Source organism: Globicephala melas, chromosome 19, assembly GCF_963455315.2.
Source record: "Globicephala melas chromosome 19, mGloMel1.2, whole genome shotgun sequence".
NCBI lineage: Eukaryota > Metazoa > Chordata > Mammalia > Artiodactyla > Delphinidae > Globicephala > Globicephala melas.
The window spans coordinates 39,197,910-39,222,530 of NC_083332.1; the positions used below are offsets into that span (position 1 = coordinate 39,197,910).

Below are 24,621 nucleotides of genomic sequence, written 5' to 3' on the forward strand. Positions count from 1 at the left end.
AAATTCTTTATCTGTTAAGAGGGCACAGGGGTGATATTAACAGCCCTCTCTCACAGGGTCCAAGTGAAGGCTAAATAAGATTCTGTACATCTGGAAGGCACTAGGTACTTAGGAAGTGTTATTTCCCTTGGTCCTACCTATACATATCCTTCAACTCCCACCTTGCCTACTCTTTCTTAAGCTGTTAAAATATATATTTATTCAAATATATTTGCGAAATGCAAAAACAGAAAACAACCTCAGCCTTCTCTATGGCCATTTTAGATTACTTTAAATCAGTTGTATAAATTAAATTGTAAATGTAAAATGTAAATTCTAATAAAATGGCTTTTCTTCCAATGTTTCAAAAGCCCATTCCACAATTTTAGAGAGCTTCAGAAGACATAAATTGTCCAGAGGCTTACTCATAATCCCTTCCCACTTTCCCACTTCTTTTGTAAACTAGTGCCATGCTCCCTAAGTAGGAATGATGTGATGATTTCACTTAAAGACTCATTATTAAATTGTTATGCTCCATAACCAGTTTGAGGTAAAATCCCATGATTTAGTCTCTAACATCAATTACTAGAAAGTGTATACCTTTAAAAGCCAAAATTGTTTCTCTGGAAAAGTTTAAAAGAAAGATCATCCTGTTTGTTGGTTCATTCAAATTGTTCTGACTTCATGCCCAGTCCTGCCAGCCACAGTTATTCAGCAAAAGCCATGTGTCAGAATCAAAACGCACTTCTTTTCAAAAAACCAGACCTGTGTGATCAGAAATGCCATAAAAGTATGCATAAGCCCATCTGTCCACGGACTGAAAGAAATTAGTCTGGGCCTAGTGAAAACCACTTAGTGGACCCCAAATCCTCTCCATATGGCTTTTCTGCGCATGCACTCTCTGTCTCCTCTGCCTTACTTCTCTCTCTCCATCTTCACCTTCACCCAATCTTTCTTTTTTCCTCATTGTTTTGGATTCTTTGTGTTTCTGAAATTCTGTGTTTCTGCGAAAGTCACTCACTCTCTATGTTTTGTGTCTGGGCTCCTCTCTTATGTTGTAACACTCACGTGACTTCCTCTCTGTAATGGAGGATTTCTGTTTTACTGTCCATTTGCTGCTTGGCCCTATCTTTTGTGCCTCTTTCTTTTTTTTTTAAAGGGGGGGTTCTTTATTATTTTTTTTTATAAACTTATTTATTTTTGACCGCGTTTGGTCTTTGTTGCACAAGGGCTTTTCTCTAGTTGCAGCGTGCGGGGGCTGCTCTTCATTGCGGTGCCTGGGCTTCTCACTGCGGTGGCTTCTCTTGTTGCAGAGCACAGGCTCTAGGTGCGCAGCCTTCAGTAGTTGTGTCACATGGGCTCAGTAGTTGTGGCTCACTGGCTCTAGAGCGCAGGCTCAGTAGTTGTGGCGCATGGGCTTAGCTGCTCCACAGCATGTGGGATCTTCCCGGACCAGGGCTTGAACTCGTGTCCCCTGCATTGGCAGGAGGACTCCCAACCACTGCACCACCAGGGAAGTCCCTTTGTATCTCTTTGACCCTCTCTCATCACCTCATTCTGTGTGTGTGTACTTATGTGTTGGGGCAGGTGTGTCTCTATGTTTCTTGTTTGGTCTTTTAGCTTCAACTTGTGTCTTTCCTCCCACTTGTGGATGGAGGAAAAACTGGAAACATTTAAATGCATTCCCGATAGTTTACTTGGGATGTGGAATTTGGTTTCAGCTATAAAAAACTTAGACCTTTACAGCATGAGTGTAATGGCAGGAAAAGTGGAGACGATGAGAGGAACAGTGGCTGTAATCAATAGGACCAACCATTGCAAATGACTAATGATTCCTGAAAGCACCTCACAAGGCTGATTAAAAATGTCCCTGCAAAGTCAGGGTCAGATTCAGACGATGAGCTGTGCCAAAGCAACGCTGCTCTAAGAGAAAAATAATAGGACATACGCACACATGCGCGCACACACACACACACACACACACACACTCACACAAGTATGACAAGAGGCAAACCGCAGTGAGAAATTCATTTATACTTTTGGGTTCCCAGAAGCACATAAAAAATAAAAGCAAAGAAAACTCCACTATAAATAAATCTGCCACATTCTAAATAAAGCCTCTGAGTGACTGGGGAGTCTGGCTTTCTTCGAGGAGTCACAGGATTTGGTCATTTTTAATAGCCATGTTTGCTTTTCACCAAATTACTTTTCCTCACAGAATCTGCTAAAGGCATGAGGGGGTTATTCTCACTGGTCAAAGTGCACCAGTAACAAAGGACATGACCAGAACTGTCCAGAGGAAGGTCACCATGACATGAGCTGGCAAGGAAGAGATGAAACAGAGAAGCACATATCCATTTGGAAAAAGATTCTTGGAGTTGCAAAAGGCACTGGGTGAGTCACTGAAGAGAGCTAAGTAAATTATAGATCCCACCTCTGGAGCCTCTGTAATATTGTCTACCAGTTCAGTTTCCAAGTGCACAGGGAATTGTTACTAAATTATTTAGCATTAACACAGTTAGTTCAAGCAACTAGAGGGTACAAGCTTTTTGTCTTCTTTTAGCACCTGTCTATGTGTGCAAGATTTTCTTTTTCATCCCATTCAACTATTCTGCTCTTCTTTCCACCGTTCTGGTGATTCTCAGTTCAAAGCAAACCCACAAAATTGCCCAGTTGTGGCAAAGCTTCCAGTGAGCTAACTTAATGCTACAGCTCTGGAGTAGTTAAGAACTCTGCCCAACTCAGAAAACAGAATCATTTCACTGTAGTCACCTAACCAATGAGAATTCACTTCAGTTCCAACATTGCAATTGTCTTACCTGCGAAATGGAGACAACATCTATAAATATATTTAATGCACAAAGCAAGATGCCTTATAAATGCTCAGGAAAAATATTCTTCTCCTCCTGCTACTCCTTCATCATTTATCTCTTACTTTATCATCATAATCATCTTAAATGTGTATCTGTAAATGATAATGCCAAAAAGAAAGACACTGGGCTAGCCCCTACATTTGGAGAAGAACCCACAAATCACCTTGTACATGGTACCAGCCCTGCTCAGGCTCAGACTGTGGCAGTTTCATCTCCCCATAAAGGAAATAAAACAGAGCCACCACATGCATTAGTCTTAAGGACATTTTTTCTTCTCTCAAGGGGTGTGTATCCACCTCTGTCTCTGACTACCAAAGCATAGAGAGACGCATGCAAAGAAAAAGGTGTTGTGGCTTGCAATTGGATAGATATCACTCAATGTCTATTTACATCTTAATAAACCTTTTACATCTAGTCTGGAGACCATACAGATATGTAGTCGGTTAACTTCAGTGAGTCTCACTTTTCTCATCTACAAATTGGGGTGGCAGCCTAGCACATTGAGCCCTTCCTGCACGGGGTTCAAACGTGACAATGTGCTGCCGAGATTACAGGAACAAGTTCAAAGATCACCACAGCCAGGTTTGACTCCTGGCTTCAACACTTATCACTTGTAAACTCTAATGCAAACAACTCTTCCCTTCAGTGTCTCTCTCCAGATCTGGCACTGGGAATAATGGTACCTTCATCAGGGGGTTGCCAGGGGGACTGAACGAGAAAACTTTATAAAGTGTCTACCATATAGTAAACATTTAATAGATATTTAAACCTCCTTTTCTCCCCTACTTTAATGTCTCTGGCTAATGTCATCAAGTTCACAGTCTCCACTAGATAGTCACAGCCAAAATAATAATAATAATAATAATATTCTATACAATACAGCTAGGTTATTTTTTTAGGATTAGAGAGAAAGAGAAATATGCATCCAGTGTTTTATTCCCTACTGTTCCCCCAATATTCCTCAGCCCTTCTGATCAGGCTCATTTGGATTCCGCTATTGTCTCCCACAGAAGCCCAGTGACATTTGATGCTCTGCAGATTTCAGAGCACATCTGCCGCGCTGTGGTAAATACATGCAGCAGAAAAAGAAGTCCATGGATATGAGCAGGAAACAGCTCCTGTTAACTAATCAAGTTTGGGGAGGGGTGTTCCACAGACAGTAACCTCCCTCTGCTGTCACCTGCAAAACAGGGGAGTCCCATTTGCAAACTGGTGCCACAGCCTGCTGTGTCCAGCACTTACTACAGGGGTGCAAATGAGATAAGCAGCGGCTTCTGCCCACAACCTTGCCTGGGGCTCTTGCAAACACCAGCTCCATGACTCTTTTCTTTAGCTGAGCGGTATTCAAAATTTACTCAGGCTGTCTGCAGAGAGCAAAAAGCATGACTTGCACTATCCCTGGATTAACTGATGATTGACTGATTTCTTTAAAAATATGTATTTTATGGTTTAATGTGCATAGGAATTACCTAGGGGCTATTGTGAAAATGCAGATTCTGATTCAATAAGAATGCAATTCTGCATTTCAAACTAGCTGTCAGGTGACAATGCTGCTGCTAATCTACAGACCCTCACTTTGATTAATAAGAATGTAGTGTATTTTAGTTCTCCTCCTGGATACATCTAAGAAGATTCTTAAATGTTTTGAAATGTAATAGCTGGTGCTAATGAGAAAACATACCTATATTTTAATGAAATATTCAGATCTTTGAATATTGACAACACTGTCTTTAATACATTTCAAAATATTCAAAGACTTAGTTAGGAACAGGAATATATATAATCAAATTATGCCAAGGGGGGAGTGTTGGGGGGGGCGCGCGCGCATGCGAGTGATTTTAAGTTAACTATAATAGAAATAATATGTACAGATGAAAAATGCTGAAATATTAAAGAAACTGCTATGTAGAAAACATGTCTAGCCAGGCCAAATGAGATCCTGTAAAAGCTGTTAACACTTTTTCTTAAATAACACAGTACCTTAAATAACGTTTCTACACTATTCTTACTGAAATGTTAAAAGCAACATGCAGGCTGACTGCATTACTTGAAGACTCCAAAGATAGTTCCCAATTTCAAGGCCAAATACAAAATCTTCATACGATAGTTTCCCATTTCAAGGCCAAGTACAAAACTTCCATTTTTGGTTAATATGTGGTCTGTTCCATGGTAATGCAAGTCATTTAACATGCACACAACAGCGCAGCAAGACTGTGGCTGTTCCTTCTCTCTTCATCGGTTCATAAAAATGATTAAATATTGCTGGCACTTTAATTTATTAATTGATGAGACTGAACTTCCAAAGGTTTAACACAGGTGTGGTTTAAAAAGTAAAAAAATTCTATTAATATTTACCAACTGATTTCACATTAAATGATGGTCCCCATGAATTTGCTATGAATAGATGGCATTGGTTTTAAAAAATTGAACAATATAACATTGTCATTTATTTTTCTCTCATTTTATTATATTTTACAACGTAGTAATAGTAGAGCCTAGAAAATAAAATGCAGAAAATTATAAAAAAAGATAATCCAACCATATATATTGGAAAAGAAGTTTTAGTATATTGGTATATTTCCTTTTATTGATTTGTGGTACAGTTATTAATATGAATTAATGTCAGGCATTAACCCCTTATTTTGTTTGTTTGTTTTTTCATATTTATTTATTTTTTGGCTGCATTAGGTCTTAGTTGTGGCACGCGGGATCTTTCGTTGTGGCACATGGGCTCTTCGTTGCAGTGCACGGGCTTCTCTCTAGTTGTGACACGCAGGCTCATTAGTTGTGGCGTGCGGGCTTAGTTGCCCTGCGGCATGTGGGATCTTAGTTCCCTGACCAGGGGTCGAATTGATGTTCCTCTGCATTGCAAGATGGATTCTTAACCACTGGACTACCAGGGAAGTCCCCCCTTATTTTGTTTTTAATTAAGGCTACATGATTATTATTTATTCATTAGATAGAATCATAATACATTTGGGATTTTTATAATCTTACGTTGTTTTCAACTGGGGAAATCTTTATATCAGAAATAGTGGATAGTGGTTATAGATACGATTAGGATTCTCCTTACGTTAGTTTTTAAAATCAAGAGTATTGACTTTGTTTGTGAAAATTATTGAATATGGATGATCAGAGTGATAGGTACAAAGGAGTTGACTATTTTTGTTCATGTTTGATTATATTTTTTATGTACACATACATATCGTAATAGATACATGCCAGGTACTCTGTTCATATCACATATGCATTTTTAAATTATATTCTACACCCATTTTATATCTTGCTTCTGATATTTATTCAGTTGCAATCACGTTTCCATGTTCTAAATTTTAACCATTTTTGGATGACTCATATTATTCTGCTATGTGATGCAAGGAAAGCCTTCCCAGTTGTGCAGCCTTTACGTTTGCCCAATTCTTCCCTCTGAGCTTTGGCTTCGTATTTGTGATAGGAATCAATTCTCTGCTTTCTTTCTTTTCCACATTGAATACCTTGGTGCTACTTATTCATAAAATAGGGTGACATAATCTGGCTTTTTCACCCACAAACATATAACTACTAGCACTTTGCTTCAAGTGGGAAAAGTAACTGCCTCAATGAGATGACTCTTCAAGAGGACGGACAAAATGTGCAAGGCTCTTCTTGTAAGTCTGCATGAATTTACTTTTCAAGGCATCTACAGAGATAAGCAGATTATACACACTCTCACTTGGCCCCTGGTAAGGAACAAAGATACAATTTGGCTGTGCCCGAGAGGCTCTGTGACCTTCCCCTCCATCTACCTTTGTAGCAGAGGTGAAAAGAAACAGTGAGAGTTTGGGGGCTACCAAGAGAAAGAATCAGGAGATGTCTTGGGATTTTACTCATGTACAAAGTCAGCTAACAGACTGTGTGCGTGTGCGTTCGTGTGTGTGTGTGTGTTGAGGGTTTCTGCTAACAAACATGACTAATACTATTCCATTTTTTTTTATATCAGCATCAAAAGACTTCCAACAGCTCTGGGATGCCTGTTATTTCTAAGCTGGGACACTGGGCAAAAGGCAGACAACCCTTGTTGTTTGGTCAGATTGAGACATGCGAGGCTGACTTGCATTCCTGCCAAATTATTGGTGCACAAGTCTCTGTCTGAGTAAGCAGAAGCTTCATGAAACTGACAGTGAATTGTTCTCGCAAGGCCAAAGATACAATCTGGCTGTGGCTGTGTAGCCCAGTGCTCTTAACAAGCAAACAGCCAGCAAAAATAATGGCATGTCAAGTGCAATTTTCTCACCAGCCGCTGACACCGTAAACTGTAATATAGTGTAATTATTTGGCACCCCGTGTCCTTCATACTAAACACCACCCAAATGATTTCCAAGTTACGGGGAAGAGGGGAGGTTAGAAGGTCAAATTTAAAGACAGAAAATGAGTCAGTACCTTGGAGGGAGAGAATTATAAATAGATGTGGCATCACCAGTGAGAGTTATATCCAAATAAGGAACTGCTCAGAAATTCAGGTAGGAGGGGAAAAGGGAGGAAAGAGAGCAGAGGAGTTTATGTAAGAAAGAGGATTTAGGATAGAACTCTGACCACCTGGAAAGCAAACCATTTTTTCCCAAAATAAAACAGTCTGAGGAACAGAGGATCACAGAACCACAGAACAAGAGCTAAAGGAACTTGGGTAGATAGGTTGCACACGTTTTTTTTTAATATATTGCTTTCTTTTCCTGTTCCACAGGGATCTGTATCTTAAATATAATTCCATAATCCACTATACAATTACAAGTGAGGAAACTGCGCCCGAGAGACGTTGTGTGACTTTCTCTTCCAGTTCCTTTATAGCAGAGGGGAAAAAAGACAGAAGCCAGATTTCCAAGAGATCCTTGCCCATCTTTTTACCTAATTCAAAAGATCTCAACCCTAGTTCTCTGTCTTCCAGTTACTCTGACCCTCTCTCAGCTCCTTAAATTGTCTTGTGCATATGCTATGTCCTCTGTGGGAATGCTGTCTTTTTTCAACCCTGCACCTTAGTTCATGGTTTTGGCATCTCAGCTCACAGGTGATTCCTTTAGGGAAGATTCCATCATCCCACCAAATAGACCAGCTTCCTCGATATGCTTCCAGCTTCCATAGACCCATGTTCCTTCACTTCAGAGTACTTATCTCAGTTTTAACATGGCATATGTCACATTATGATTATTTTCTTAACATCTGTCTACCCCTAGTAGCCCATTATGACAGAGGGCATGGATCTGTGTTTGCTCAGAACTGAGAATCCACTGGTAGCAACACTTAAGAGATAGTAGGTGCCCAATAAATATTTGTGTAATGACTTGATCGGTCACCCTCCTGACTCACAGCCAAGGGCTCTCATGATGGCATCAAGATGCCAGCCTTAAAGAACCCATGTACATTTCATCCCAAGGACAACATTTTTGTCTTGGTTACAAGACTTATGAAAAGCACCATGGGTTTTCCTTCTCTTCCTTTTCAAAACCAGACAAATAAGGATATAGGGTGAAGTGTCCCATGTACCACCTTATTCTCTTCCAGAATTGCCAGAGAAAGTCAACACAGGAGGTCCTGGGCAACGCAGAAATCTAAATATTTATGTGTGTATACAAACAGGCTCCAGACCACCTTGTACCACAGAGAGCTGGAGCCAGGAGTGGAGTCTGTTTAGCTGCTATTTGTTTTTCAAGAATTCAGAAAGATTTTTGGTCTAGTTTGTGACATAAGCACAAATGTAAGTTTGCAGAAGAATTGGAAGATAATGGAATCCCCAGCCTGAATTGCTTCATGCCACTAGTAAGGGGGACAGCCTCCAGAGAGAAGACTCTGCAGCCTTCATAAGGAGACTTGTTTTAACAAATTAACTTATCACTATTACTACCTCAAAGAAGGACTTTTAAAATCAATACATAGAAACAATGTTTAAACTACCCAGCAGGTCTCTAAAATAAACAACTGAAAAGGAGAACATGACAGCAATGTACTGCCCTTTTGGCTGAAAAATGCTATTTGTATTAAAGCTGATTGGGTTTATCTTATTTTATAAATTCCTCCATTATTTCGGTGAGTTATTCACTCACTTATTCATGCAAAATATTTATGAGCTCTGCCTATATGGAGGCAGTGTTCTAGGTTCTGGGGATATTCAGTGAAGAACAAAGGAGACAAAATCCTTTTCTTTGTAGAACTTACATCCTAGTAGGAGACAAATCATAAACATGATAAAGTATGGAGTATGTGAGACAGTGATCATCAGGAAGGAGAAAAAATAAAGCACAGTCAAAGGGTATGAAATATCAGAGATGGGACGTTTATATTTTAGACAGAATGGGGCAGAGAAGGCTCTGTAAGAATACAGATTTCAACTTCATTTTAGTTCACTGAGAAACATAGAGGCTTACGCTACTTCTGATCAAGGGGACCGTCAGTCATCCCACCCTATTCCCATGACGTTGCATAAGCCGAAATCTATCCAGCAGGGGCACCTAACTTCCCACTCCACCCCACGCCATCAAGCTGAGTGACAGTTACCCTTCAAGACACACGGAAATATCAAACATCACCTCCATCCTAAGCAACCTGGGCTCATTGAAAGGGCCCCTCTTTAGGCTCCCAGAGTCCTGTGCTCACCTAGTGATGTAGTTGTCAGTATGTCCATCTCTCCAAGTACACACACGCACACACACACAATTAAGACTACAATCATGACTACAATTGCTACGTGCAGGCACTGTGCATAAATTATTCTTATCTACTTGTATTCATCTTATTTGGATAACCCTTGAAGAGCTTTAGTTACTTTCCCAGGGTAAATATAAAAGGAAGTGGCAAAGCCAATATTCAAACCTCTGCAGAGTCCATCTCTAAGGCTTAGTTCTTTCTCTGCATCTAGCTGCCTACCAATATAGTAAAAACAGACAACAAAGGATGTAAGGGTATATGTGAAGCTCTGAAGAGCCAATCACTTAAAAGCTGGCTCTGCCCTTGAGCTTGAACTCAGTGTGCCAGGCCCAAGACTCCCACCATGGTGACTCGCAGGAGGGCCTTTTACAGAGCAGGTGTGCTCACAAGTAACTAATGCTTCCCAGCCAGTTCCCGGGGAGAAGCTCAGCGATGAAGTGCTTTAGAGTCAGTCGTGGAAGAGCGTGCACAGAGATAAAACATTGTAAAGCACCCATGGGCACCCTGATACGGATCCTCCCCACACTCGGCCTGACTCATAATCGGCAGCAGTCACCCGAAATGCATTTTGGGCTTTGCTACAACTCAAGATCCTCAAAGGCCAAGCTGTAATAATTCAGGAGCAATTTTCTTTAAGGGGAAATACATATGATTGGAAATGTTTGCAGAAAAAGTTCTTCAGAAATAAGTTTAACTCAGATTTAACAATCGTTTGGGGATTGGCCATGTGAAGAGCAGCATCAAGGATGAGAACCACTCTGGCCGTTTCAAAATCCTAGGGTTCACTAGCAACATTTCTGTCGTTCAAAGAGGCATGGATTTCTCAAGGATTACTAAGTCAAAAAAGGGCAGTAAATGCCGCCTTGTTTGCCTCTCTCTCTGTTGCTACATTTAAAGGACGGAGGCAAAATTACTCATTAGAGCCTAAGTCTAAAACAAACCCCAATTTAATTACTTTTTATATTCAGATAAAAATGGAAAGTTCTTCTGGGGATAGCAAGTTTGTTTATATTACACAAGATACCATCAGTGTGACAGACCTCCATAGAGTTCACTAATAGAAACAGGGAGAAAACATCCATCAATTATATATGTGTGCATGTACCGTATACCCAGAATTTCATACGGTATGAAAACGCCTTGCCTTAGGGCTGGCTAAAGAAGTTTTGAATTTCCAGAACGTAGGAATTTAAGAACTCTGCATTTTATACTCAATAATTCTTAAGTGCAAATTATAGTTTAAATACATGGTAACTAGTCACTAAGATGTAATAGGATACAGCGGATAAAATTATGGCCTTGGGAATCCCCAACCTGATTCAGATTCAGATCATTTACTAGCTCTACGATCTCGGTTTACTTTATTAACCCACCTAAGTCTCAATTTTTGCACTTAACAACAACAAAAAAAGATAATGTGGTCAAGAAGCCCCTATTCAAAACACGCTGGGTCAGATGTTTTGGAACTGAGAAGTTTTCACATTTAGAAATGTATTAAGGTAGATAAACTGTATAGTAAACAAAACCTTCAGCAGAGTCTGGGGCAGCACCCTGTAATCAAACACAGTAACATTTCTGCTGGGAAATATACGTACAGTCACAGTAATGGGATGCACTACGACTATAAATAGCCTCCAGTCAGTTCTGCTACCTGAGTGTGTATCAAGCATATAAAAAAATATTTTTTTGTATTTTGGACTTACAAAGAAAGGAATGTAGACCTGTTTTACACACGTATTGTTTATATATATGTACATATGCACACGTATACACATATACATATAAAGAGCGAGGCAGAGGGAGCTGTTGCTAAAATCAAACAGGACTGTGCCTACAAAGTGCCGTTATGAGAGTGCTCAACACAAAACAGTATCGACCAGAATGTGAATTGCTTGAAGGCAGGGATCAGTGTTTCGTTCATTGATATACCCCCATATGCCTAAAAAGGTATTTGGCTCAATAAATATTCTTTGAATGATTCATGACACCACCTCATCCAGATTTCCCTTGTCCAAGTAGAACTACATGAAATGAAGAAGCAGAATCCTTGGGGAGGCTCAATCTGCGTTGCAAGACAATGAGGTAGAAGCGGGAATGGAATCAGAAGTGCCTAGCGAGACACAAAGTGTTAACTCAAGTCTTGAAGATCAATATTTAATTCTTTTTTAAAATCACTGCATTTGGGAAACGCATAATATTGGCATGATTCACTTCTGAATCTGACTTATCAGGAAAATCAGTCCTTGGCAGGCTCGTAATTGGAATTCTACCTATGATGATGGTGAGTGTTAAAATTAACAGAAGCTTATGAGCGATTCTGAGGAATAAACATGTATAGTCTTCAATAACCCACAGTGAAACTTTGAAAAGCAGGCAGCCCTTATCCACACAAGGAACATTTGTCTAACCTGCCAACAGCAACAAAACAAATGTAAATCCAGTCTAACGCATATATGCACGTGCACGCGCGCGCACACATACACCACACACGCACACCACTAAGCTAAAATTTTGATTCTATACATTTGATTCCATCTGACAATGAATGCAACAGTATCCTATTGCAAAATTGACTGAGTTACAGTAAGTACAAAGCACTGCTAAGCACCCACTCTGAGAATTTCCCTTTCCCCATCCTAGGTTAATAATTGAACGAACCAACAAACAACAAAAAGAAACATAAAAAGGAGAAAAACCTACCTGCAATTGGAGATACATGGCCTCAAACTAAAATGGAACAAAATAACATCTTAGGAATCCAGGTGGTAGAAATTCAGACTGAGCAAAAATGCATACCTCTTCCAAGCGCTATAAGTTACAGGAAAGGTTTGGCATGCAGATTTCTTGTGTGAAATGAGAACGAAAAAGCTTATTTGTGTATGCATTACACAAGTGTTATATTAAAGCTATGATATAATAGGTGGGGAGGATGGGAGAGATGGGGAGGAAGAGCTTTCCAGAGAAGAGCAGTTCGTTTACATTTACATCTGTTACCATGGGATTATTCATATTCCTAAAGAACCAAGAGGTAAACTAACTAACCATCTGGCCTAAAATACTTACAGCTAAGTGCGGCAACAACTGTGACAAGCCTAATGTTAAAGGTCTAGGGATCAATAACAGATCCCGAAACTGGGACCTTAAAAACGAAGCTTACCCGGCCAACAAGGATCGGTTCAGGTCCAGAAAACTCTTCCAGGACGAACATTTGATTCCAAACCCAGCCTCTCTTGGAACGGTTCAAAATCCGCTGTTCTTCACTCAGCCTGTTTAGTTCCAAAGGGGATCCACTCATTAAAACTGGAGACTGATTCATCGGAGCCGTGTAAATGCAAGGGGGAAGAGTAATCCATAATATTATTAATGGAGTCCAGAGATCCAACAGCATTTCCGCTAGCCGTTCTGGCATGGTCCCCCCAGTTAAGCAAATCACCACGAAAATGAGACAATTATTTTGTTTGCCTCTGGTCTGCAGCCATCCAATTCATCATGCAGTGACGAGCATTTACTCACAGCTCTGCCACGTGTTTACAGCACGGGAAACAGACATCATCTAAGCAGCTTTTCTAAGACCACGATCCATTGGCTTTTCTTCTCATTGAAATTTCCTGCAAAAACAAGGAGGAAGAAAGATAAAGGTCCACTGCAACAGGTTTTAAAACAAAATCACTGGTTTTCAAAAGCATATACATGAACAATAGTAGGCATTTCCCAAACCCTTGAGTCAAGAAAGTGGACCTGAGGAATTAGAACAAGTAAGCTAACAGGTCTTTTTATATTGTGAGCTTTATTTAAATTTTCGTATTTATATTTGTATCTATGTTACTTATCAAAAACCGCTTCAAGTTCTCTTTTCCCTCCTTGCTTCTTTCCTTCCTTCCTCCCTTCCTTCCTTCCTTTCTTCTTTCTTGCCTCGCTTCCTTTTCTCTCTCCATTACTCCCACTCTCTCTTTTCTTACAGTCGTTTTGGTTGTAATGCAAGTTTGGGTGTTGCCAATACTTTCTTGTACTCTTGTAGAGATTGCAAGCCTCCTTCCTCCTTCCTTCCCTCCCCATTCCTTCCTTTCTTCCTCTCTTTCTTTTCCTTCCTCCCTCCATCTCTCCCTTCCTTTCTTCCTTCTCTTCCCCTGCCCCCTCTACACCCTCCCAGTTTAAAAATAAGTTCTAGTTCACTTTAGGCTGAACTATGTAAATAAACTAGCCTGTAATGGGTACATTTTTTAAAAAAATTACAAATGAGAACAGGAAGGGAAATGACCCCAATTTTCAGTGTCTTAGCTGCCGCAACCCATCAGAAGGGATTGTCCAGTTCAGGGTGCAGAATGCAACTCTCTGCCAGGATGCTAATAAAGAGTGAATAAAATTAGAATGCTCCCGGAGAGAAATTCTGTAATGTCCAGCATGTATGTTATAATCAGGACGGTGTCAAGGCTCCCATTCCAAATGTACAGTTGAACAGGAGATTTAAATTATGAAAAGCTCCTTTGGGAATGAAATACGGTAAAACTACAATTTTCTATTGTAGAGACTCAGAAAGGGATGGACAAAAAAAAAAAAATCCCCATTACCTGAGGTGTCAAATACATTTTTTTGCTTACCTTCAGCACGGCAAAACGTTTCTTCCCTCTCAAAAAAATTATTTTTAAAAAAATAATGTCCACTGTGTATCCCAGAGAGAAGCCTTGCTGAATTAGATTAAATGGGAAAATAATTCCTCAGGACACTATGGGGAACACTTTGGCTCAGGGAATTCATAATTGGGGTAGGGAACCTTTCCTCTGTAGGTCCCTGGTTCCATTCTGGCTCAGAATGGGAAAGCAAGAATGTCATTACATTGGGTGGGCTAGTGAGTGGTCTTAGTGAAGCTAGCTGAAAAGGGCAGACCCAGATTCTGCTGTAAAGACAGGAAGGATCTGATCTAACAAGATGGTCAGTGGAATCGCCCTGCTTGTCACTCTTTGCCTGGGCTCAGCTCAATCACTTGGATTCTCTCTGTACCTCAAAAGAGGCCGCACCCTGATAAGTGCATAGGAGAGTCACTGCAAGCAGCAGTTGTTCTGGAAACTAAAGGGAAGACAAGCTTTCCATAGGGAACCGACTCAGAGCAAAAAGAGTCCGGAACAACGTCCCAACTTTCCCTAGAATTGCAGTACACGCAGGGAAATAAAAAGCAGATTTCACAGTAAGGCCTTCTCTCATCCCAGTGTGAGGGCAGAACTTTGCAGGCTTCAAATTGAAAACAAAAGTTGAAAGGTCTTGATAAGAAATCGCAAAATATTAATATCACTCTGAATTGCCAATCCACTTAAACGGCATGTATAGCACAACCATCACATGCCATGCTCTCCTAGACATGGAGCAGGGACGATGATACAGGACTGTCACACTATTTGGCAGACTCTGTTTTACAGGCAGAAAAGCCTGGGCTTGAATCCCAGCTCACCCTACATGCTGTCTCTGTAATAATGCACGAACTACTTAAGTTCTCTGAGAATTTGCATTTCTCTTCTGAAAAATGGCAATAATAATAATTCCTACTTTCCAGGCAGTAGGGTGATTCACAAACAAGACTCACATGAAGCAGCCAGAACATGGGAAGCACTCAGTAAGCTGCGGTGTTTGTGGTTTTCCTGAGCCAGACTGGGAGGATGGTCCTGACACCAACCCTTTGGTTAAAAAAGTCAAATGAAGGAGCAAAGAGTTAAAGCTGTGTGACCTCCTCAGAAAGGGTAGTGTAGTCAGGGTACGAGAGTCACACAAAGTTAGTCAAAAACCTTCCTGAAGGTGGGATGTGGGAGGATGAGGGTGATGCTGGTGAGAGAAGGGCTGGACCATACTGGATAGAAGGTGACACTCATTCTATTCACAGAGGCTCTGCCTAAACACTTCTCAGGGAAAAGAGACTTATTCTCTCCAAACACACCCTGCTCCATGCTGGGCCATATCTGAATGTTCAAAGGCCATGTAGACCATCTTCTAATGGCCTGAGTGCTATAGAGGCAGAACCGTGAGATGGTTGTGAGAGTTTTCTCTAACACCAGCCAGCGTGGGGATTGAATTCCAGTCAAGGAACTACCTTTATCAGTTGCAATAATTGGGGGCCAATTAACAACAACAACAATTAGAATTATATCTACCTAGCTGGTTTATTTTGAAGATTAAAAAATATAATCTTGGTAAAGTAATTAAGAAAAGCTAGAATGGACAGTTATTTTTAAATTGTGCCAAATACTCTGCAAGTATTCTCTGGCATCTGCTCTGTTGTTAATGATTCGGGGAAAAGGAAATTTAATCCCAATTTTAACTCCTAACAGACACTTCCTTGATGGAAGCCACCAAGTGGATGGAATCCCACCAAACCACTCAGGATGGAATGTGACACAACTGCTGCCCTACCTGAACTCGCCAGAATCAGGTAAAAAGTAATGATAGACCCTGAAACAATCTGATACAATAGTATAGCTTCACTAGTTAGAATGAAGGTATTAATAAAGGAATGTATGCATAGCCCCCAACAGTATCCATTAACACAATATCTTACAGTTAGATAAAGCTTACTATGCCTTGTACTGTTTTGCTCAAAACCGAGGTGCAGAATAATTAAATGACTTGCCCAAAGAACACCTCCAGAAAAGAGCAAACCATTGTTTGAATCTAGGTAATCTAACTTCAAAATTCTTTCTCACCACAATCCCTTCTCTTATTACATAAATATTTGATAAGCATATACTGTGGGTCAGGCACTAAGGCTAGGAACGCAAGCAGATCAGAGTTCTTATGTTCAGGAAGCTAAGAGTCTAATGGTTAAAGACTAAGAAATGGATATTTAGAATATTTTATTTAGTCTGAGAAGGGTTAGGGTAGTACAGAGTGACAGGTATGCCACTCATCTTCACTGCCTTAAAGAAGGCTTCCTGCAGGAAGTGTCATCTAAATGTTGAGAAGGAATTACCCAATGGCAGGGGGAGCAGTAGGTGTAAAAGGACATTTAAGTCAATCAATGGACAGGAACGAAACCACCATTAATCCAGGATTTGTGAATGAATCAGTACCTAGGGTGGTTGTAAATCATTTCTTGTCACATCATCCAATCCATGGCCATGGTATCTTCTCCCTACCCACCAAATCATCCTAATCATGGTCTCCAGAGTACAAGTCCAATCAGTGCCCTCTTCTCTGCCAGTTCTTTGTGAAGAGAAGAGCATGTTTGATTTCCAAAGCTTTGAGGAATAAAAACAAGTGCGATTCCGTGGAGAGGGTATGGGAGACAGCAAACTGAAGCACAATGAGATTGGCATTTTAAATGATGTTTAATTTTCACTTAACTAAATACTGTCAGAGCCTGAGGTCATCTCTCTGTTAAAAAGGAAGACCAGCAACAGTTAGAGGCAAGGGTGTGCAGTTAAATATTTAGCACGTGGCTCTCTAAAAGAAAAAAGAATCCCTGAGTTTTGATTTCCATGATAGAAGTACTTCCACCGTGACCAATTTCAAGTTTTCAATGTGACCACTAACCAGGTCTGGCAGTTTGAGAAAATTTAACAATCAGCTCTGGTTAAGCCAAGAGTCACCTCCAGAATAGCCCTAGGTGGTGCTTCTCAAACTTTAACGTGCATACAAATCCTCGAAATCTTTCTGAAATGCAGGTTCTGATTCAGTAAATCTAGGGTGGGGTTTGCAACTCTGCATTTCTAATAACCTCATTTGTGATGCAGATGTCACTGATAAGAGGACCAAGGTTTGAGAAGCTTGGAGTTCCAGAGAATAAAACCACCTCCTAACTCTGACCTTCTTCATGAAGACTTGAAAGATTCAAAGGTGTGGTGAGAAAGTCACTTCCTCCTTAGTGTCATTTAATGCCATGCCCACCAACTACTTACTAGCACGGTACACACATATATCAGACTTCCAGAAACCCAGCACTGGAGTGTATGAATACACAGGATTTTGCACGATGTTATAACTTACATACTTAACCCACTGCATATGGGACACTGGGAAGACTGCTCCAATAAGTGGAGTGTTCCCATGCATGCTATCGGGGGTGTTGAGACTTGGCCTTCACTTCAGCGTAAGTCTATTACTCAGAGAGAAATGGGATTCTACTGTGACAATTAGAACTGTACTATTTACATGCAGGTACCTCTGCCACAGGCAGAGGTAATTTATCCTCTTTGATGAGGACAGAATAGCTTTATAGGAATTCTTGAGATGCAACCGAATGTTATGTTACTGTTATCAGAATTAATAAACATTGTAAGAGTAGCTGTATACACAAACTGCTTAACTCTATGCAAGGAAGAAGAAATTGAGCGTCGTTTGTAAAGCCTGGGTAAAAATCAATTTATTTTTAGATTTTTCTAACCACAGTATGTACGTCTGGCCAAGCAATCCACTTGATTATAATGCTGCTGCATTGATCTACACCCCGAGAGTGAGATGAAGAGATTTTACAATCTCTCTGGAATTCTTACAAATAAGTAACTCTTTACTTTATTTATTTTTTTAATATTTATTTATTTATTTGGCTGCGCTGGGTCTTAGTTGCGGCACATGGGATCTAGTTCCCTGACCAGGGATCGAACCCGGCTCCCCTGCCCTGGGAGCACAGAGTCTTCACCACTGGGCACCAGGGAAGTCCCCTAAGCAACAGAATTCCCCCAGAAGGTGTCTTGTCTTACGTAAGATACTTACAATCCAACTTTTCATTCTCTTACGTTTCAGAGATAGTTTTAATTACAGCCTGGTCTGAACCCACTGACCCCAACTTTTTTTTAAGGTGAACTCAGTCAACTTTCAGATATGTTAAGTCATTATGCAAAAATTTATTACACCATCGATTTGGCAAACAACATGGATTGAAGTTCCCAATGATGAGCCAACTATGAAGCCTAAAATAAAAATGGGCTTTAACCAACACTTTAGAATTCAATCCTGCAGATTATTTTGGTTGACAGGAAATTACGCTTTTATTATCCACTGGGCTTAGTGGCCACAATATTTCATGGAAGCAAAAATGACACAAAAGACCAGAGAGTTTCTATTAAAAATGTTTCTGACCTTGAATTTACAGCCATTAGCAGGCTGCTTCAAAACAGGTAAATGCACACTGAATTCAAAGTGGTATTTCAGCAACACGGGGTAAGTGGTTCAGCCTGTGGCCCAGTGCAATTCATGCCAAGCCCTGGACTAGAGAGGAACAATACTTGCGTGTGTCCAAATATAAATAATGCAAGAGAATCACCTTTCCTAAAGCCTTCAGGATTCCCTGACCAAATTCCCTTGGCAGGATAGAATTTGATTTTTTTTTCTTATTTACACACACACACATTTATCTCTCCCCTCAACCACAGCACATCTGGACGTCTTTCTTTGGCATCAGATCATACACTTATCCAGCTGTCTCTCTATCCAAAAGCATATCATTTGCTTGTTTTGCCACTCAGAATAATACCTGCCAAATCCAGTCTTTGCTGTTATTGACACGCTATTGTTTTTCTGCAGGAAGCTTTAGTTTTCCTCTAGTTCTATAATTACTGGTTACCATGGCAAAAATAGATAGACAGATAGATAAATAGCTAGGTACATGCCCTCTCCTCATCCTTCCCCAAGATGGAGTCAGAACTTTCTCCTTCACATAGAAGCTTTCCTGCTATAGACATTTCAGAATGGGGTAACAAAGACAGGAAGGTCAAGTTCCCTCTTGTAGTGTCTATAAACACAGAAATTTATTTAATAAACTTTCTTAGAATTATAAGGTTAGTTAAGATACTGACGCTGAATCTATCCTGTTGGATCTTCTTCAGGCAGAACTGTCTTGAAATCACCTCACAAAGATGAATCTAAGTTCCACACTTCCCTTGCCGATTAGACATAGTAGTACCAGGAAGTCGTTTCTCAAGTGTAGTCTAAATCCTTCCTTCTCCATTTAAAAGCCACATCCTTTGCTGTCTTTAAATCACCTGCTCAAAATTTAATAGTCAAAGACCTAATGAGTGAAAACAATTTGTGCTGGCCCTTCGCTGGAAGAGGTCATGGAAAAGTAGTGACCACTGGTTCACTCATGCGCTGGACCCAGGCAATCAAAGGCTCCTTAGCTCTCCCGGTCCTTGGAATGCACGTCCCGCCCACTGTTCCTGCCCTAGGAGCCACTTCAAAGATGTAGCTTTGAGAGAGTCATGCGTTATTGAGACCATCTGGACGGTGTATGTGACTGAACCCAGTGAACGCCTCTATATCAATAACTTTAAGACTCTGACGGGCAGGTGCAGAGATCTTGTGGTTGCCCAAGACAAGCCTCATGTGTAACTTGCTTATTGACACTGCCACCTGCCAATCTGGAGTGGCCTGCCTCTTTTTTCAGTCTTTCCTGGTCCTGCAAGTACAGCTTTGGCCTGAAAGTCCAAGATTTCAAACCAATGCCCCTTTAAATCAGAGTAACCACTAGGAATCAATCTTAGTCTTGAGAATCCTGTAATACAGTTGAACTGTGGGGACACAGCGGTTGACAACACTGACTCTGGAGTCAGACAGAAGTCCTCTGAATCGCAGTCCTACCGTTCCTAAGATAAGTGACCCGGGCGCATTTATCTCAATTGTGGCAGATGAGGAAACTGACTTGAAGGATGGTGAAAAAAATTAAATGAGAGAAGCCTTGTAAAACTCTTTGTCAATGGAGCTATGATAGTTACAATTTATTGAATGTTTCACCTGCTTAACAGAGAATCTTGACTGATTGTTTTAAAACTATTTTATGTCAATTTCTTGCTGGATTACATCGATGGGGAAAATTCTAGTGATCTATGTAAATAGGTAATAAATAAAATAACTTTTCCCAATTCTTTTTTTTTTTTTAAAGGCATGAACTAAGTGGGATATAAATAAAATGGCATTTTACAAATAGCTTTCCCTACCGACAGCTAACATAGGCTTAATGACTTCAAATAGTTTTATGAGGCCTCTACGGGGCGGTATTTTTTAAAATTTTATTGAAGTATAGTTGACTTATAATGTTGTGTTAATTTCTGCTGTATAGCAAAGTCATTCAGTTATACCTATATATATTCTTTTTCATATTCTTTTCCTTTATGATTTATCACAGGATACTGAATATAGTTCCAATGCTATACAGTAGGACAAAAGGATGGTATTTTTAACCTACCCCCACCCCGGGGTCAACCATGTCTCTCTTTTCCACAGGAGACATGGCATTGTCCATCACCATTTCTCCTGAAAGGGCAAAATGCAAGCATTACACGTCTACACTGGAACTACTTACTTTCAATCAAATTGTAACCACTCATTGAAAAAGTCTTTTCTTCTACAAGAAAAATTCCATTTCATGTCATAAACATCTAGTGCATTCTTACGAGAACGGTCTATGTGGGAAGTCCCTACTAATTCAAAGATGAGGACAAAGTGATATCTAAACATTTCTCAGACAGGAGTTTAGAGAAGATAATCCTAATTAGAGGTTGGGTTCAGGGAGTATCTTCTTCCAAAAATATTTAACAAAATTTTTGTACGTATTGCAAGAAATTTTAGCACTACTGATGATGGTTAAAAATTAGCAGCGCTTCTTTCTTGCTTAAGAAATGTGGAAATGGTTAAAATCAGATATATCACATAACCAGGGCTACAGAGTCTGTAATACTGAAACTGAAATGCAGCCAAGTATCCCAGACTAATAAGTCAAGATTCTGCCAATTAGATTATACTCTGTAGTAACCACCCTTACAAGTGCACCTTACTGTCATTCTTTCATGTTTCAAAGGCTTTATAGCTTAAAAACCACCCACTGGCACTGTTACCATGAACTCCATATGGACACAGATGATGGATGGGTAGACAGAGAGCAAGCAATCATTTGACAAAAATAATATTGAGATATCACACCGAATGTATAGTTCCTGAAAATCAAACTGCTTATACAGATACTAAAATAAGTATACTATCTTCAGCTACTATATTTTAGTGAAATTCAAAGACACGTATATTTTACTACTCTAATCAAAATAGGTATGAATTAATTTTTTTCATATTTCTGAGCATCCCCATTTTAAAGGTGGGAATACCTGGACACAGAAAAGTTAAATTCTGTTTGTCAAGCTGAAACAGCAGTGGACTAATAAAGAATGAAATGTGCCCTTGTAATTTTTACATTAAATTTTGGAGATGAGGTTGTATAGGTAAGAAAGAAAAACATTCCCTTATGATATTTATATCATTCCCCCATCTACTTATTTTATGTTACTTGTGTGTGTCACATCAGGAATCAAATAATTATATTTTATGCATGAATTCATCTAGAAAGAAACAATGCATGGAAAATATGGTGCTTACTGCTAACAGAATATGAATATAGCATAACATTTTCACTTAATGATATACATAGAAAGAATTAAGAAGATTCCGTTTAATATTCCTTTGGAACACATTCCATTTGCTTAAAGTATCAGTAAACACATCCCCGAGCACCTTATCATGGAACCTATTTTTTTTTCCTGTGTGTATTTGTGAGGGCCAGGTATCCTGCTGATTAAAATCTATATAGAAGAGTCTTCTGACACACTCGGACTTGCAATTCACATGAGGTTGATATGAACTGTTCAAATACAATATATATTAAAGAGAGAAAGGAGAGAGAGAGGGAGGGAGCAAAAGAAGGAAAGAAGAAGTAAGCTCTTCCTCGGGTACTTTTTTATACATTCTCTGCAAGGGAAAGGTACAGACACTGAGCTATATATGCAACACTTCCATAATTAGAGCATTTTTCCCAATAAAATATAACTTTGCATCACAAAGAGTTTAATAGCATTCTTGATGCAAGTTTAGTCTTGGAGGCATTCTCAATTTTACAAAGCTGAATTAGGTCAGTTTTATATGTCCATATCATATGGAAAAGCTGTGTTTAAGAATAAACTTGGGACAATTTATGAAATTTCTGTAGAGAAAATTGAGGTAGATTGTCACAATATTGGACTTTAGATATAATTGCATCCCTCCTTCCCCTTTACTGAGAATATACTAGAAAAGGAAAAAAAAGGCATAGTGTTTGCCAGTCATTAATGCATTAAATCAATGTATACTGAGCACTAACTATGCTTTGCCCTCAACCAACCATCATTCTAGCATTTGCAGTAGTCTTTGGCAAGGAGGGCAGGGAAGGAAACTGTTTGAAGGTTCTAAATACAAGCGTTATTCTTTTATGATGCTGTCCAAAGAGATATAGAAAATCACAGCTATATGTTTCTACCTACTAAGAGAACTATACAAAAAAGCAAGACTTCTAAAAGCAAGAAGGAGGATGATATTTGTGACAGGGAATAGCACATGACATTTAAACTCAGGAAATAAAAGCTTAGGACATGATAGAAAAAGGAAACTGTGTTGGCCCCGGTGCTTTGCCATGAAGAGGTGAAGGAGATTTTGTTCACAGCAACATGTGGGAGAAGCAGCTAAATGGCATCCCTTGAACTTATTTCTTTTCTGACCTTCTGAAGTTGCCAGGTTCAACTAATTTTCTCCTCCTGGTTACATCTGAAGCGGGTTCCAGGGGCAAGAACCAACAGTTCCGCAGAGATATATTGCACACATCACAGCATCAACAACTTTCTATGGGAATGAAATGAGAGCAGACTAATAGCTCTTTGGTTAATTAAGCTCCACTACATCAGCTGATGGCCTTGAACCATCAAAATATTATTCTATTTCACAAATATACATTTATAAGATTCTGGAAAAAATTTTCCCACACCACAAACAGATGCATTTGCTTTAAAAGACTAGTCAATATACAAATCCAAGAAGCCAGGAGGGCAAATCAAATAATCTAAAGCTGATGAAATGGCAAAGGGAATATGATACAAATCTCCTACTTGAACCAATAAATGAGTTAGTTATCTAGGGACGTTTTCAGGTTTTCTAGAAGTAAGAGGTGTGTGTGTGTGTGTGCATGCATGTGTGTGTGTGTACAACACATAATATAGAGCAAAGGAATCAGTTTTGGTTTAATTCTACACTCTGTAGGTGGTGTACAATACACCACAGTTAGAAGCCTTTTCCTAAACTGAAAAGCAAAGTTGGTCCATTTCAGCTGTGAATGCCAACAGTGCTGAAAACAAAGAGAAAACTGCATTTTTTCCTGCTTCTCTGAATAACATTGTAAGAAATACAAAATTATCAACAGCACCACTGAGCAAAATATTTTCAAAAGAAAGTCTTGGGACCTCAGATTTCATCTATAATTTAAAGGCTATTCTGATTATGTTTGTTCCTTGATTTGTCAAACACAAAACTTTGCTGATGGGGAAAGAAAGAATGGTTGGCAATACAAACTGAATGTCATTTTACCCATGAAAAGCCGTGCATGGAAAACTTGCTCAGATTGGAATGTTGATTAAGTCATAAAGTGTGCCACCTTGAGTAGAAGAATACGAGGATTATTATTTTTTTCTTTAAAGCAATAGTTTACTTCTAATGATAAGGTTACTTCTGAACAGTTGATGAAGTGTGGATTCTCACTTTTCTGTATGTGCTTGTTCCATTTTCCTCGCCAATAAACAGTGAAAGGAACCTGGAAAGGAAAGCCCTGAGGTACAATTTCTTGAGTAGAATCATTATACCCTCCTCCTTTGGAGTTTTCTCGCTTTGTTCCAACAATCAGGTGCCCCCTGCTAACCAGGAGCAATCAGACTTTAAATCTATACAGAGTTTACAAGGAAATGTTGTACCATGAGTATATTTATGTAACAGTGTTTTCAAAATGCCTTCTCAAGTGGTCTGTTACATTCTGCTGAGCGTGTTTTACAGGTTGTTTAGTTGTTTTTTTATTCCTTTTTTTTTTACTTAGAGCATACTGCCATTGGCTACTTAAACTGTGTTCGGTGCTACACTAAGGGGCTGCTTTAGATGAATACTGTCTTGACCAGAGTTCTGCATGATGCCCAAATAAAGTTAGTTTTCAGGTTAAAGACTTCCTTCCCTTTCAAGTTGATATGTGTAGAGCAGGCAAAGGGAGATGCTATTCCAGTCAGGGCTGCTATAAAATTGTTCTTCAGCTAAATTCATAACACCTTCAAGAGCTCAAGAAATG

At 39.6% G+C, this 24,621-nt stretch overlaps 1 protein-coding gene across 6 annotated transcripts in view; it reads right to left on the minus strand.

Annotated features, from left to right (window-relative positions):
- CDH8 (cadherin 8) overlaps positions 1-24,621 on the minus strand; it is a 380,312-nt gene that overhangs the window by 345,302 nt on the left and 10,389 nt on the right. For all 6 annotated transcript variants that reach the window (XM_060288665.1, XM_060288664.1, XM_030863783.2 and 3 more), the window contains one exon: positions 12,685-13,135. In XM_060288665.1, coding sequence (XP_060144648.1) covers positions 12,685-12,936 — 252 coding nt within the window. In that variant the 5' untranslated portion in view covers positions 12,937-13,135. The remainder of the gene's footprint in view (positions 1-12,684; positions 13,136-24,621) is intronic.